This window comes from Cervus elaphus, chromosome 15 (assembly GCF_910594005.1).
Source record: "Cervus elaphus chromosome 15, mCerEla1.1, whole genome shotgun sequence".
Classification (NCBI taxonomy): domain Eukaryota; kingdom Metazoa; phylum Chordata; class Mammalia; order Artiodactyla; family Cervidae; genus Cervus; species Cervus elaphus.
Window position 1 is genome coordinate 61,112,398 of NC_057829.1, and position 14,137 is coordinate 61,126,534.

Here is a 14,137-nt window from a genome sequence, read left to right on the forward strand (position 1 = left end):
TCCCAGTCCAGAGGTGGACAACGCACTTCCAGTGTTGGGTCATATAATTCTTGGAAGTGAAGGTGGAGAGAAAGAAGTGGAAGGGCTACACTCATTGAGTACCTCTTATGTTCCAGACACATGGCTATGTGCTTTGCATAAATATTGTTTATAATCCTTGCCAAACCTTAGATGAGGAGCTGGATAACTTATCCAAGATCGTAGCTACAAAGTGGCTGAACTGGGATGCAAACCCAAGTGTGCCTGACTGTTCAAGTTTATTTGATTGGGTCATTTTACACCCAACAAACTAGCAAATATTAAAAATCCTAACAATAGCTATTGCTGGTGAGCAGACAAGATACAGTGAGGGAAGACAGTAGATGGTCTCTAAATATGGCCATAGCTCTCATTTCTGTAAGCTCACACCACTTCTCACACAAAGGAGTGGAATCTATTTTCTTCTTCTTGAGGCTGAGCTGGCCCTTCGGCTTTCTTTGATCAACACAATGTGGCAGAAGTAGCTTTCTGAAGGTTCTGAGTCCCAGCCTTAAGTGGACTGGTGGATTCTGTCTCCTTTCTCTGGGAAGCCAACTGCCATCTGTAAAAAAATCTTAGTTAGACAACTAAGTTAACAACTTAGTTAGACCACCTAAGTTAGGGCTTCCCTGGTAGCTCAGCTGGTAAAGAATCTGCCTACAATGCAGAAGATCCCAGTTGGATTCCTGGGTTGGGAAGTTCCCCTGCAGCAGGGATAGGCTACCCACTCCAGTATTCTTGGGCTTCCCTGGTGGCTCAGATGGTAAAGAATCTGCCCACAATGCGGCAGACCTGGGTTCGATCCCAGGTGAGAAGATCCTCTGGAGGAGGGCATGGCAACCATTCCAGTATTCTTGCCTGGAGAAGCCTATGGACAGAGGAGCCTGGGGGGCTATAGTCCATGGGGTCCCAAAGAGTTGGCCATGACTGACAGACTAAGCACAGCACATACAACTCCATGGCAAAGGTCCACTCAGAGAAGGAGCCGTGTGGAGGCACGCTGGGGTGCTAAATATGTGACTAAAGCTTTTTCTGGACCTCTCAACCCAACTCAGCTGCTAGATGAATGTAGTCAAGTAAACGACTTTGGCTGAATGATGTCAGCCAAAGACCCACCCCACGAAGCCTAGGCAACACACAGACTCATGCAAGATAACAAATCAGAGTTTGAAGTCACTAAGTTTGGGGATAGTTTTTAATGCAAAAATAAATCACTTAAATTAGATATGGGGTCTACATCACCGAAAATGAAAATTGAAAGTGTGAGTTGCTCAGTCATATCCAACTCTCTGTGACCCCAGGGGTATAGCCCACCAGGCTCCTCGGTCCACAGAATTGTCCAAGCAAGAACACTGGAGTGGGTAAGCTGTTCCCTTCTCCAGGGGATCTTCCCAAACCAGGGATCAAACCTAGGTCTCCTGCATTAGAGGCAGATTCTTAACCATCTGCCCTATCAGCAAAGAGTAATGGCAAATCCCTTTGGTTTCACCCTCATACCCTATGCATCACTTTATCATTAAGGGCTGGTCATCTGTGGCCAAAATGAAGTGACCCTGAGTTTATCAGGTGTCTAGGAACCTGAAAACGCCTAAGTCAAAATACCTTCAAGAAAGCAAAGCAGAAAAATACAGATTTTTCACGTGACTAAGAATCAGATGTATGTTTGTTAAATGGTGGTGGTGGGGAGTGGGAGAAGAATCTGCCTCTCTCTGAATGAGGTCAGATGGATAAGAGGGGGTCAGCAAGTTAAGAGAAAAATGACCCAAGGACAGCAAGAGGTGATTCACAGAAGTGCACCACCAAGTCACTGGTGAAGATAAAAGACGCTAAAAGTCACCAGGAATAAGAGAAATACAAATTAAATAATAATAACTACTATGCTTTTGAACTGTAGTGTTGGAGAAGACTCTTGAGAGTCCCTTGGACTGCAAGGAGATCCAACCAGTCAACCCTAAAGGAAATCAATCCTGAATATTCATTAGAAGGAATGATGTTGAAGCTGAAGCTCTAATACTTTGGCCACCTGATGCGAAGAGCCGACTCATTAGAAAAGACCCTGATGCTGGGAAAGATTTGAAGACAGGAGGAGAAGGGGATGACAGAGGATGAGATGGTTGGATGGCATCACCGACTCAATGGACCTGAGTTTGAGCAGGTTCCGGAGATGGTGAAGGACAGGGAAGCCTGGCATGCGGCACACCATGGGGTCACAAAGAGTCAGACACAACTGAGTGACTGAACAACAACAACAAAAATAAATTGAGGACTTCCTTGGTGGTCCAGTAGTTGGGAATCCACCTGTTGGTGCAAGGGACATGGGTTTGATCCCTGCTCCCAGAAAACTCCACTTGTGGCAGGGCCACTCAGCCCATGGGCCACAACAGTTGAAGCCCGCTTGCTCTATAGTCCGTGCTCTGCAACAAGAAAAGCCATCACAACGAGAAGCGCACACAGCACGACTGGAGAGTAGCCCCCACCTGATGCAACTAGAGAAAGCCTGAGAGCAGCAATGAAGATCCAGCAGAGGCAAAAATAAATAAGCGGATAAATAAAATTTTAAAAAAGAATAAACTGAAATTGTAATAAGGGTCTTAGGTTTGCCATGAAGTATTGATGAGTGAGGAAAACATAATGCATAAAAAAATGTATCAAATATGACCCCATTTTTTTTTAACCAGTGAGAAAGTATATCTGTATATATGTTTATGGGTTTATATGTATGTTTATATATGTGTGTATCTCTGTATCAATGTATATGTGAATATATGTGCATGGAGAAACACATGGAAGGGTGCATTCAAAGTTATTAGCATGCATAACCTGGTGAAGAGAGAGTGGTAATATGTGGAAAAAAAGAAGTGAAGAAGGTAGCCAAATTAAAAGGAAAAGAAAAAATCCACAACACTAGTGAAAGTATATGATGCTATCATACACTTATCATATACATTAGCATGAAATTATACATATATATGTGTGTATGTGTAAACTATAAAATAACATTAAAGAAAAAACATAAAATAAAGCAAACAATGATTTGTATTTCATCTCTACAGAGGCATCCCTAAAACACAGGATTCTAGCATTTTAAATGATTCCCTTTGCTCTGCATTGACTTTATATAGAAGAGATGCTATTGTCGACAATAGCCTTGATTCGTGCAGGATGCAGGCCAGACACAAGCCCAGCAGCCTTTCTCCTCCGGCACACTTTCTGAACAGGAAAACCTTCATCCAAAGTGAGATGCCTGCAGTGAGGCGCCTCCTATAATCTCCAGGCTAGAATCTCTTAGAGCGCATGCGTGTCTGGGCGCTGGCTGCAGACAGGCGGAGATGGTACCTCCAGGCAGACCCCTGCTGACAGTGGCCCTGCCCACAGCCAGTCACTCCCACAGCACCCCCGCCCCCAGAGACGCCCACAGGGGTCTCTACTCTACACCTACCTCCCCAGCAGGTGTATTTTCCTTCCTTGCCTTTTCAGCCCACTCATTCTGTAAGACCGCCAGTGCCCATAGCCTCATCATGCCACCTCTCAATTCTCGGAGCCTTCAGCCCACCAGCCAAGCACCAGAGAGAAAAATCAAGTCCAGACTGTAGGGTTTGACTGGAGGTTATCCAGTCCCTGAGCAACCAAACCCCATCCTTACACCTTTCTCTGGCAACCGACCCACCTCACTCAACCAGAGGACTCACTCTCTCACCTACAGTCTTTGCGGCTTCTAGTTCACTAAGGTTGAAAGTAAAAGGATTCCCAAAGGGCTTCCCTGGTAGCTCAGATGGTAAAGAATCCGCTTGCAATGCCGGAGACCGGGGTTCGATCCCTGGGTTAGGATGATCCCCTGGAGAAGGGAATGGCTACCCACTCCAGTATTCTTGCCTGGAGAATTCCATGGACAGAGGAGGCTGGCAGGCTACAGTCCATGGGGTCACAAAGAGTCAGACATGGCTGAGCTGTTAACACACATGAGGTGCCCAAAGCCAGCATCAGGGAGGCAGGAGAGATACGGGGAGTGACAGAAATTAGATAGTGGTGATGGTGGCATAACATTGTATAGGTAATTAATGCCATGAAATGGGACACATTAAAATGGTTAAAAATCTTATGTGAAATTTAAAACAACTGAAAGAAAAAAGTACCCCCAGGCCTGGTGGGGTCTCACATTACCCTCTCTGGCTTCTTCGCTGCTGGCATTTGTGGCTGTAGCATTTGGCCAGCTCCCAGATGGCTGCTCTCCAAGCCCACCTAAAGGAACAAAGAAGAGACACATGAGGACATACTAGCCTTCTTTGCATCAGCACCATGAAATGAGGGGACAAACCTGGTCACCTAGGGAATGATCAGAATCACCAGTGGATCAGTAAAGATTTGTGGGTTTTTGGTTTTTTTTTTGGTTTGTTTTTCTTTTAAATATATATTCATTTAGATGCTTCTGGTGTTATTCCAGTCATGTGGGATCTTTCGTTGTGGTGCATGGACTCTCTGGGTGTGGTGCAAGGGCACCGGGGCGCTTAGGCTTAGTTGCTTCGTGGCATGTGAGGAGCTTAGTTCCCTGACTCATGCATTACAAGGTGAATTCTTAACTACAAGACCACCAGGGAAGTCCCCAAAGATTTGTTTAACAAAGGATATCCAGGCTCCTACCACATGCAGGGGGCTGTTCTCAAATGCTGAAGCTAAAAAGAACTTGCTTTCCTATAACCATGCACATAGCTCACAAATTATTAATAAAGTAGCCTTTCCTCAATCAGTTCAGGGTACTTGGAGTGAAATATACAAAGTGAACGGATGAATACTATCGTCAGCTTCTTCACCCTCGCCTCCCTGAGAAAGCCCAGTACACAAAGGATGCTCTCTGATTCTGAAGTCCCTGGTGTGGGATGCAGGGAGAAGTCACCAGTTCTGCTCCTGACTGTGTGATGCGACAGTGGCTGCTGCCTCGCCTTAAACTTAGTTAACCTGGCTTCCGCTTTGGGATGAGTCTCCTTTTAGAAACTTCCCTGTTCACTTTATAACTCAGACTCTGCAGACACTGCCTCAGTCAAGAGCAGTGATGCACAATCTCATTGGTTAGTATTATCTAGAAATCAGGTTCCCACCTGACCCACCAAGAAGATGGTCTATCATTGTCCACTATTAGACCTACTATGAACCAGGTACAGCTCCAGGGAGCAGGGATCCAGCAGTGAACAAGATAGATGGTGCATCGGTTCCAAATTGGCAGCTGGATGATAAATGGTAGGTAAGAAAATAAAGGAATGATACAATTGCAGGTTCAGAAAATGCTCTGAAGACCAAATGCAGCATGTGATAAAGTGGACTGGAGCAGCCTCTTAGAAAGTGGTCAGAGAAGACCCTTCAGGGAGGTGACATTTGGGTTGAGACTTGGAAGATAAGGAGCCGGCCACATGGAGATCTGGGCCAGCGCATCCCAGCAGAAGGAGGATCTGGAAAAGAATCTAGTTCGGGAATGGGCGTGTGGTGTCGAGGTGCTGACCATGGTAGGCAGGCAGGGAGGCTGGATCCGCAGGGATATTAGGAATACATTAATAGTTGGAGGCAGAGCAACAGGAGAGGCTGATGGTTTAGACACGAGGGACTGAGAGGGGCCCCTAGTGTCTCCTGCATTCGGTGGTTGAGCAGCTGGGTAGGTCAGGATACCACAAAGCAGATTTAAGGACAAATCCTGTGTCCAGGAGACTACAAAGCCACATTAAAACATCTACAGAACAAGCTACTGGTGCAAAATTATTTCTTCTTGCATTTGTTTAGAAAAGCACAGCTTACAAAACAGTTTCTCCATCTCCCCTTTGACTTTGCTTAAAAAACTCTATGGCAGAAGTGTAACCCCGTTTTACAGAGGAGAAAACTGAGACACAAAATGATCAGCCCAGGGTTGCCAGCCCATAAGGGAAGCTGAGGGCTCAAGACAGTTTCCTGGTCAGAAGCTCAATGATGTTTCCTGTGCCCCAGAGGTCACAGAGGTCACAGGCTTCCAGTGCTGCCCAAAGAAGGGTCCTAAACATGGAACCTAATGCCCTGGCCCCAGACAACCCCGATAGACTTCTCTGCTGCTCCTGAATCCCAACTCCTGACTCACAGACCACCTCTTTCCCTCTGGTGACTGACGCGGGCGGTGGCCCAGGCGCACGCGGATATTTTTGCATGCCTTCATCCTGCTGTCCGCTGCCTTTCTGGCCAACTCTGAATCCACTCACACGCTCCCTGCAGCTGCTGGGGACTTCGCTGCCAGCTCTCAGCCCTCTGGGTATTCTTTCAGTTGCAATATCATTTCCTCTTGGGCTAAAGGTCAGGGGAAATCCTGATGGTATGAAAATCTCTGGCCAGCAGAGGAATGTGCCGGTGAGCAGACTGAAGGAGAGCCTGAGGCCAAGGCTAGCTTCGTCTTTCCTCCCTGTGTGAGCATAGATGGGACCTTGGGCATTAGGACTTTTCATCTGTCAAATGGGCCATTTTGAGTTTCGAATGAGCTAATGGTTTGTTTAGGCATTCGCTCATTCAACAAATATTTATCTGACACCTGCTACATGCCAGATGCTGTTTCTGCTGCTCAGGATATGACTGAACAAACTCTACTCTGACCTCATGGAAATTATATTCTGGTGGATAGTAGAAGAAGTGAAGTGAAGTGAAGTCGCTCAGTCATGTCTAACTCTTTGTGACCCCAGGGACTGTAGCCTGCCAGGCTCCTCTGACCATGGGATTCTCCAGGCAAGAATACTGGAGTGGGTTGCCATTTCCTTCTCTAGGGGATCTTCCCGACCCAGGGATCGAACCCAGGTCTCCCACATTGAGGAGATAACAAATAGAAGACTCAATATATGTCAGTTGTTGACAAGCTCTATGAAGAAAAGGGTGGAGGGGAACAGGGAATGCTAGGGGTGAGGGGTTGCCATTTTACACAAGGTAGAAAGGCAGAACCCTGAAGAAAGTGAGGGAGAGGGTCTGTAGATATTTGGGGAAAGGCATTCCAACTGAAGGAACAGCAGGTGCAAAGGCCCTGGGGTGAGAGTATGCTTGGCAGTAGGGAGGTGGGTGTGACTGGAATGGAATGAGCTAGGCAAAGAATAGCAGGCACTGAGGTCAGTGAGCAGTGGAGGGTCTGGAGCTGTGGGGGACCTTGCAGGCCATTTTCAAAATAAGGGCTTTTATTCTGAGAGATCTAAATGGGAGCCAGAGGACATGAAAGGATTCTGTAACTGCACTGGCTCTGAATATAATCAGGGGTATTAGTAGTGGGCAGTAGGGGGCACAGAAGCTGGGATTTGAAAGATGTCCATGTAGTTCCAGTCTAGCATGGAGAGTTAGAATAATTAGACCTGCTTGGCTCCTACAAATATATATATATAGTATACTATATATATGTATATACTATATATATAGTCCTGTAAGGATAGCTGGGCACAGCCCGGTTCAAGGTTAGCTGGAGGCTGTGGCTGAGGAAGCGATGGCTGGGAGAGATTGCTATGCAGTTCTGCAGGAGGCCAAGGAGGTGGAGGTTGAGGACTTCTGATTCCTTTGGCCCCTTGGTCCTTGGTGTTACAATAGAAGCTCTGGAGTTGAGGAGGAGACCAAGTGCCCATAGTAGATGAAGGTGGGGAAAGCATCACTATTTGCATGTGTGTGCACTAAGTTGCTTCAGTCCTGTCCAACTCTTTGCAACCCTGCCAGGCTCCTCTGTCCATGAGATTCTCCAGGCAAGAATACTGGAATGAGTTGTCATGCCCTCCTCCAGGCGATCTTCTAGACCTAGGGATCAAAACTGTGTCTCTTACATCTCTTGCATTGGCAGGCGGGTTCTTTACCACTAGCGTCACCTGGGAAGTCCAGCCTCATGAAGACACAGTGGCAAAAAAGCCAAGAACATCCCCATCTCACAGATGAGGAAACAAGGTTCCAAAAGGTGAAGTGACTTGTCTGCCCTGATGGTACAGAGGTGGTTAGTAACGGAGAAGCTGAAGGTGGGTCCTGACGGACCCCCCAAATTTGAGCTCCTCCCCCTCTGCCTCAGACCCAGAAAGAACAAAGAGCACAAGTCGGGTTATCTAGGGGGGGTGCCTGCCTGTTTCCAAGGGACCTAGGGCGTTTTCCAGGAGGTCTTGAGGGTACATCCAGGGTCACCATTGAGACTGGGGTCACAGCAGTTAAGGACACACATCCTTCCTCCGTCACCCTTACCAGCAAGAGATTGGCAGGTCTAATCTTTTCTCAGAAGGGCAGCCAAACTCCTGCTTCCACTACAGCTAAGCCTGGGGGTCAACTTGGAGTGAATATGGTTTGACTACTCCCCTGAGGAAATCTCTCCCAAGGTTTCCCACTACCCCCCGGGATGAGTTCCAAACCCCGGCAGGACCCCTGAAGCCCCTGTGATGTGACTCTGCTGGCCTCTTCCACCTGGTGCCTCAGGGCTTCCTGCTCTGTGTTCAGTCACCTCAGCTACTCAGGGTGCCTGGGATTTCCATTCTCTTCTTGCTGATGCGTCTTCCTCTGTCACACCCACCTCTTCGCCTGGCCAAATCCTTCCGGATCTTCAAGGCTCAGCTTGAACACCACTTCCTCTGGGAAGCCCTGTTGCTCCTCTTGAGATAGAAGCCCCCTCTTCTCGGTCTCCAGCGCCCTGGGCTTAGTCACATCCCTCACCACAAGTCATTGGTATCTCCTGTCTATTTGGCTGATCCCCTAGTCTAGTTTTTAGCATCCTGAAGAAGAGGGACCTTGTCTTGCCCAATAATAAACCCAGCACTGCCCTTGGCACATCATAGCAGACACCCAATAAAATATGTGACTGATGGATGGATTGATGGATGGATGCATAGGTAGATGGATGAATCAGGCAGACAGTGCTTAAAAAGAAAACCCCAATCATTTCTAACTCAGCATCACTGATGGAAAAATATTGTCTTTTTTAGCTTACAGAGAGAGGGGAATAGATATTCTTGGAACAATGGCTTTCAACTTTAGCTGCACTTTGGGATCACCTTGGGAAGCCTTTTAGAAAAATACCAATGTATGCATCCCTCTCCAGAGATTCTTATTTGATTGGTCTGAGGCATGGCCTGGGCCTTGGGAGTTTAAAAAGCTCCCCAGGTGATTCTAAGGTGCAGCCAAAATTGAGATTCTCTACTGAGAGAACCCTGTAAAAGGTAGCCTCATCTCATGATGTGTTCTTATAACCAATCTCTTTCCTCCCAAGCTCACCAGGAATGGAAAATGTGGAGCTGGAGACAGACATTGAGTACTAAGAAAAGTCATTTCTCACATATATTTCAGTAAAAGCAATCAAATGAGTGAGACAGGTGTGGCTGTGGTTATAACTGCAGCCACAAGCACACAGAACAAGGCAGAGAGAAATACAGCTTGATGCAGACAAAGATTGGGCGCAATCAGGACAGGGAGTATTCAGAGACTGCGGATATATTTTCCTTGCATGTGACTGCAAGACAAAAAAAAATACTTGAAAAAATACATATATATGCCCATATTTGATCTTTGGTTAATTACCTCTTCAGTAAGAGGCTATGCAAAGACCTTGTAGATTTCATTAGTCACAGGGGTTTATTCAAACGTCTCCTTTGCATAAGAAACCCAGGCTTACAGCTGGTCTCTGGGAAAGAATGCCCTCCATGCCTTGAAAAGAGAGCTCCAGGCCTGTTCACTGCTCTCACTGAAACACAGCAGAGGTCAGCGGCCCGTGATGCATGGGGCCAGGCTGAAATGTTTCCATCCAGCATTTGCAATTCAATCCCACAGTTTCCTTTATGGAACAATTCACTAAATTCAGAGTTGTTCTTTTTTCTAATTCACCATATAATTCACCTCCCAAGTTCAATTAAGAAGCAATCTGTTAGCAACTTTGGGAGCAAGCTGCTTTTCTTTGGGAAAGCCCAATTTTCTTCCGCTCCCAACAAAAAGTGGCTTAATTATATGCATCATATGAGACACTGATGTACACACAACGCCCCTCCACCATAATTAATGAAATATTAACCATATACATCCAAAGACATCTAGGTAGAAAGGGATGGGCTTTTCCAAAGCCCAAGAGGACAGAGTCATAGGTCAGTATTGTTTATTCAAATATATGATCACTCATTGAGACTATGAATTAATATTCATGAATATGGTAATTAATAAACAGAACCTCATAGTAATTATTCCTTCTGTATCATTCTCAGAGCCCAGCGTTACTTGGTTCTTGCTTTTCTTAAACGCAAAAATAACTACCAGTTTTTAAATGTTGACTAGGATTTTGCTGGAGGTCCAGTGATTAAGACTGCCATCCAGTTCAGGGGGCATGGGTTCAATCCCTGGTTGGGGAACTAAGCTGCCACATGCCCATGAGGCCAAAAAAAAAAAAGTGCTTGCTTATTTTCAGGTACTCACATGTTACCTGTATTTAATCCTCAAGCTAACCCTCTGAGGTGGGTGTTATTCTCATTTTACATGCAGGGTAACTGAGGTTCAGGGCAGTTAAGACATCACTGTGGACACACAGCCACTGGATGAAGAGGCTGAGAATCTCCCAGATCAGTCAAAACTTTTATATCTTAAAGTCAAAACTTTTAAGACATAACACAAGTAACCCTGCCAGGACAACATTAGCTCTTACATTTTTACTGACTTTTTAATACCTGTATTTCCAGCTCTGACCCATTAGAGGTAAATCTAGCAGAAAACTACTTTGCTTACTCTAAGGAAAAAAAATAAAATCTCTAGCACAAGATCTTAAAAATCACTTTATTGCCAGTCCACTCCATAAGTACTGATTGAGTGCTGGCTTTGGGCAGCACCATGCTGGGTTCCTGAAGGCAGAGACAGGCAGTGTCTCTCTTCATGGTGCCTTCCTGGTGCCAGTGGAGGAAAGAAAATCCACACTAAACAATGAGATCATGGGGCTCCCCTGGCGGTCCAGTGGTTAGGACCGACATTTTCAGTGCCATGGGCCTCAGTTTGATCCCTGGTCAGGGAAACAAGATCCCGCAAGCTGAATGGCACGGCCAAAAAACAAATAACAAAACACAGCGAAAAAGACCATTCTGTGGAAGGATTAAGCACTCTCAAGAAATTAAAAGTTTTTCAAACAACAATGGGGGATGGGATCCCAGGAAAGATCTGAGCTGGTGACATTTGAGCTGACACCTAAATGATGAGGTAGACATCCATCTGGGGATAGTATTCTAGAAGGAAACAAAAAAACAAACCAGCAAGTAAAAAAAGTCCAGAGGGAGGAAAATAAGTGTCAGATGGAGCTGGAACTGAGGCTAACACCTAAGAGATGCAGGGTCAGTTCGTGCAGGGCATTAGACTTTTACCCTTACAGTCAATTTGCCACGCCCTTTGGTCATATGTAATTCATATGGCAATGCTATGAATAAGTAACATCATTCCTCTTCTACAGAAGAGACAACTGAGGTTCGTGAATAAGTTGTCCAAGGTCACCCAGCTGGTAAGTGACTGAATTTGCCTTGCAAAGCAGGCCCTTCTGACTCCAGAATCCATGCTCCTAACCCTGCTCTACACCTGTATAGGTGGGGTCTGAGCAAGCATCCCAGGCAAGGCCAATGGATGAAGCATCTACATACCCTGTCAGAAAACTACTGGCAAGACACACCTACTCACCAGAGCTTTTATTTATTTATTAGGAAAAAAAACAGCAAGGCAAAGTCCCTTTAACAGGTTGATTTAGGAATGAACTAGGCAACTACTACAGTAATCAATGTGTAATCCTAAGCAATTCGGTGCCAAGTAATTTTATATCTACACCAAATTTCAAATGCTACAGAAGGGAAAGGGAAAATAAGTTAAAAGATCACTGCCAGTTTTTGTTAATAAAATGATTTACTACTGGCAAGTGTATAATAAAACAGGAATTCTTAGATACTGCTGTTGGTGTAGAACTATAAATTAGTAATATGTTTTGAGGTAATTCAGCAAGATGTATCAATGTCTTTTAAAACAAGCAATAATAATGACTTTGACCCAATAATATGACTTCTAGATATCAGTACAAAGAAACTGACAATGAAAAACAAAAGATGTTCATCCCCAACATTTTAAAGACAGACTGTATAATCACACGCCCCACAGTGGGTAGTAAAGTAATTATGATATAAAGGAAATACAAAACAATGTGGAAAATATACTGGAAGGAAATAAACACAGTGTCCATTGTGATGATCTCTGATGGGTGATTTTTGGACAAATGTTAATTTTTTATGTACTTTCTGTAATTTCTAAATCTTGTTCAACATATTACTTTTATAATCAGGGAATAAAAAGATTTTCAAATGAAGAACTAGATTACATCACATATTTTGCCTAAGAACATGTGCTCTGCACTTCATAGTGTATGTGTGCACACACATACACACACACATATAAACACACAGTTGCTGGGAAACCCTTTTCTGATGAGAAAGAAACATACTTGTGTTTATGCAGATGGAAAGGTTATAGTCCAGCCTTTTTTTTTTTTTTTCTGATTTTCTGCTCTGACCATGGAAAGAGAAAACAATGAGCCCACACCTTGGCAAGATGGAAGAGAGGAAAGCTCATTGGTGAGAATGAGGGAGGGCTTGTTGGAACCTTCGTTCAGACAGTGTTGGATGGGCTCCTGGGAGACCCAGTCCGCCCTTCCCCTCTCTGTTCACTGACTCTCACCTGTGTCCTGCCATTGGCTGAAGAGGCCTTGGAATTTGCTCTGACCCCAGGCAGAAGCTCCTGAGAGCCTTCTTATCATGCAAATTTGAGCTACTCTTTCCCGGAGCCTCCAGCCAGATGTCCACCTTGCCTGGTATTGGGCCCTCCGCCCATTGTGAGTGCCTGTGACTGCATTTTTCCTAGTCCCTGACTGTGGGTTGAGCTACGTCAGGCCTTCTGCTTAAAGATGCTCTTGGAGTACTTGTTGCTCACCTGGCTTCAAACCTCCATTGATCTCCTGAGCCCTGGACTCTAGGTATTCTTGTGCACTTGGCCCACATCTTTCACACAAGCCTGGCCTTGGCTTCTTGGCCATTTCCATCATTTATGGAAATCATTTCCATCATTTGTTACTATGCAACAAACTATTCCTCTAAACAGAGTGGGTTAAAACAACCACCATTCTAGCCTTGCTTCTGAGGGCCAGGAGTTGGGGTGAGGAACAAATGGGGCTGACTGGTCTCTGTTCTGTGACCTGAGCTGGGACGAAAAGGTTGAGGGATGGTGGAGATGGCTCATGTGGAGGCAGCATTCCAAAAGGATGAGCCCCACTGTGCAAGTGTTTTTTCAGCTTCTGCTTACAGTATAATGTAATCTTCCTAATGTCCTACTGGCCAAAGCCAGTCAAAACCAAGCCTAGTCACGAGGAATGACTATGCCAGGTGAGGTTTGTCAGGGACCACAAATGGAACAGCCTACCCCTAGACTGATCTCTAGGTGCTTAAAGTTCTAGCAAGTCAGGTGGTTTGCAAGATGGACCTCGAGGGCTAGCTCTAGAGTCAGACTGTCCAAGGCTAAACCTTTACTCTGTCACTTACTAGCCGTGTGATCTTAACTCACTTCATGTCTCTATGCTTCAGTCTCCTCATCCATAAAATACGGATGAGAGTATTCACCTCATAGGGTCATCATCCAGATTAAGAGAGATGATGCCATATGCTTACACATGCTCTATGTAAGCCATAGAGCAATGCCTGGTTCAGAGTCAGCATTCACTAAGTTAGCTATTATTACTATTGGTTCTAAAACTATTCTGAAGTCTGAAATGGGGTGAAACAATAAGCCATGGAAACAAGACATTTTATACCAGAAATACCACAAATGAAGTAAAAAGTTCAAGTTCTCCTTAAAGCACACTTAAGAGAACCAAGTCTAGGCTGAGGATCCATTGATAGTCAATGGGAGTCAGTGAAAACCAGACCTTCTCTGTACCCAAGCATGATATTTCTTTAAACATTGCTCCATAACAACTTGAGACATCAAACAACTAAAAAATTAACCAAAGATATACATTAAGAAGATATACATCCTATTAGCCCATGGACTGTAGTCCACTAGGCCATTCTGTCCATGGGAATATTGGAGTGGGCTTCCCAGGTAGTGCTAGTGGTAAAGAACCTGCCTG

The 14,137-nt window shown here is 45.2% G+C and overlaps 1 protein-coding gene across 2 annotated transcripts in view; it reads right to left on the bottom strand.

The window, feature by feature from the left end:
• The window catches only part of TLL2 (tolloid like 2), a 136,173-nt gene that overhangs the window by 69,766 nt on the left and 52,270 nt on the right, over positions 1–14,137 (bottom strand). For both annotated transcript variants that reach the window (XM_043925984.1, XM_043925982.1), the window contains exon 3: positions 4,180–4,257. In XM_043925984.1, the coding sequence (XP_043781919.1) occupies positions 4,180–4,257 (78 nt within the window). The remainder of the gene's footprint in view (positions 1–4,179; positions 4,258–14,137) is intronic.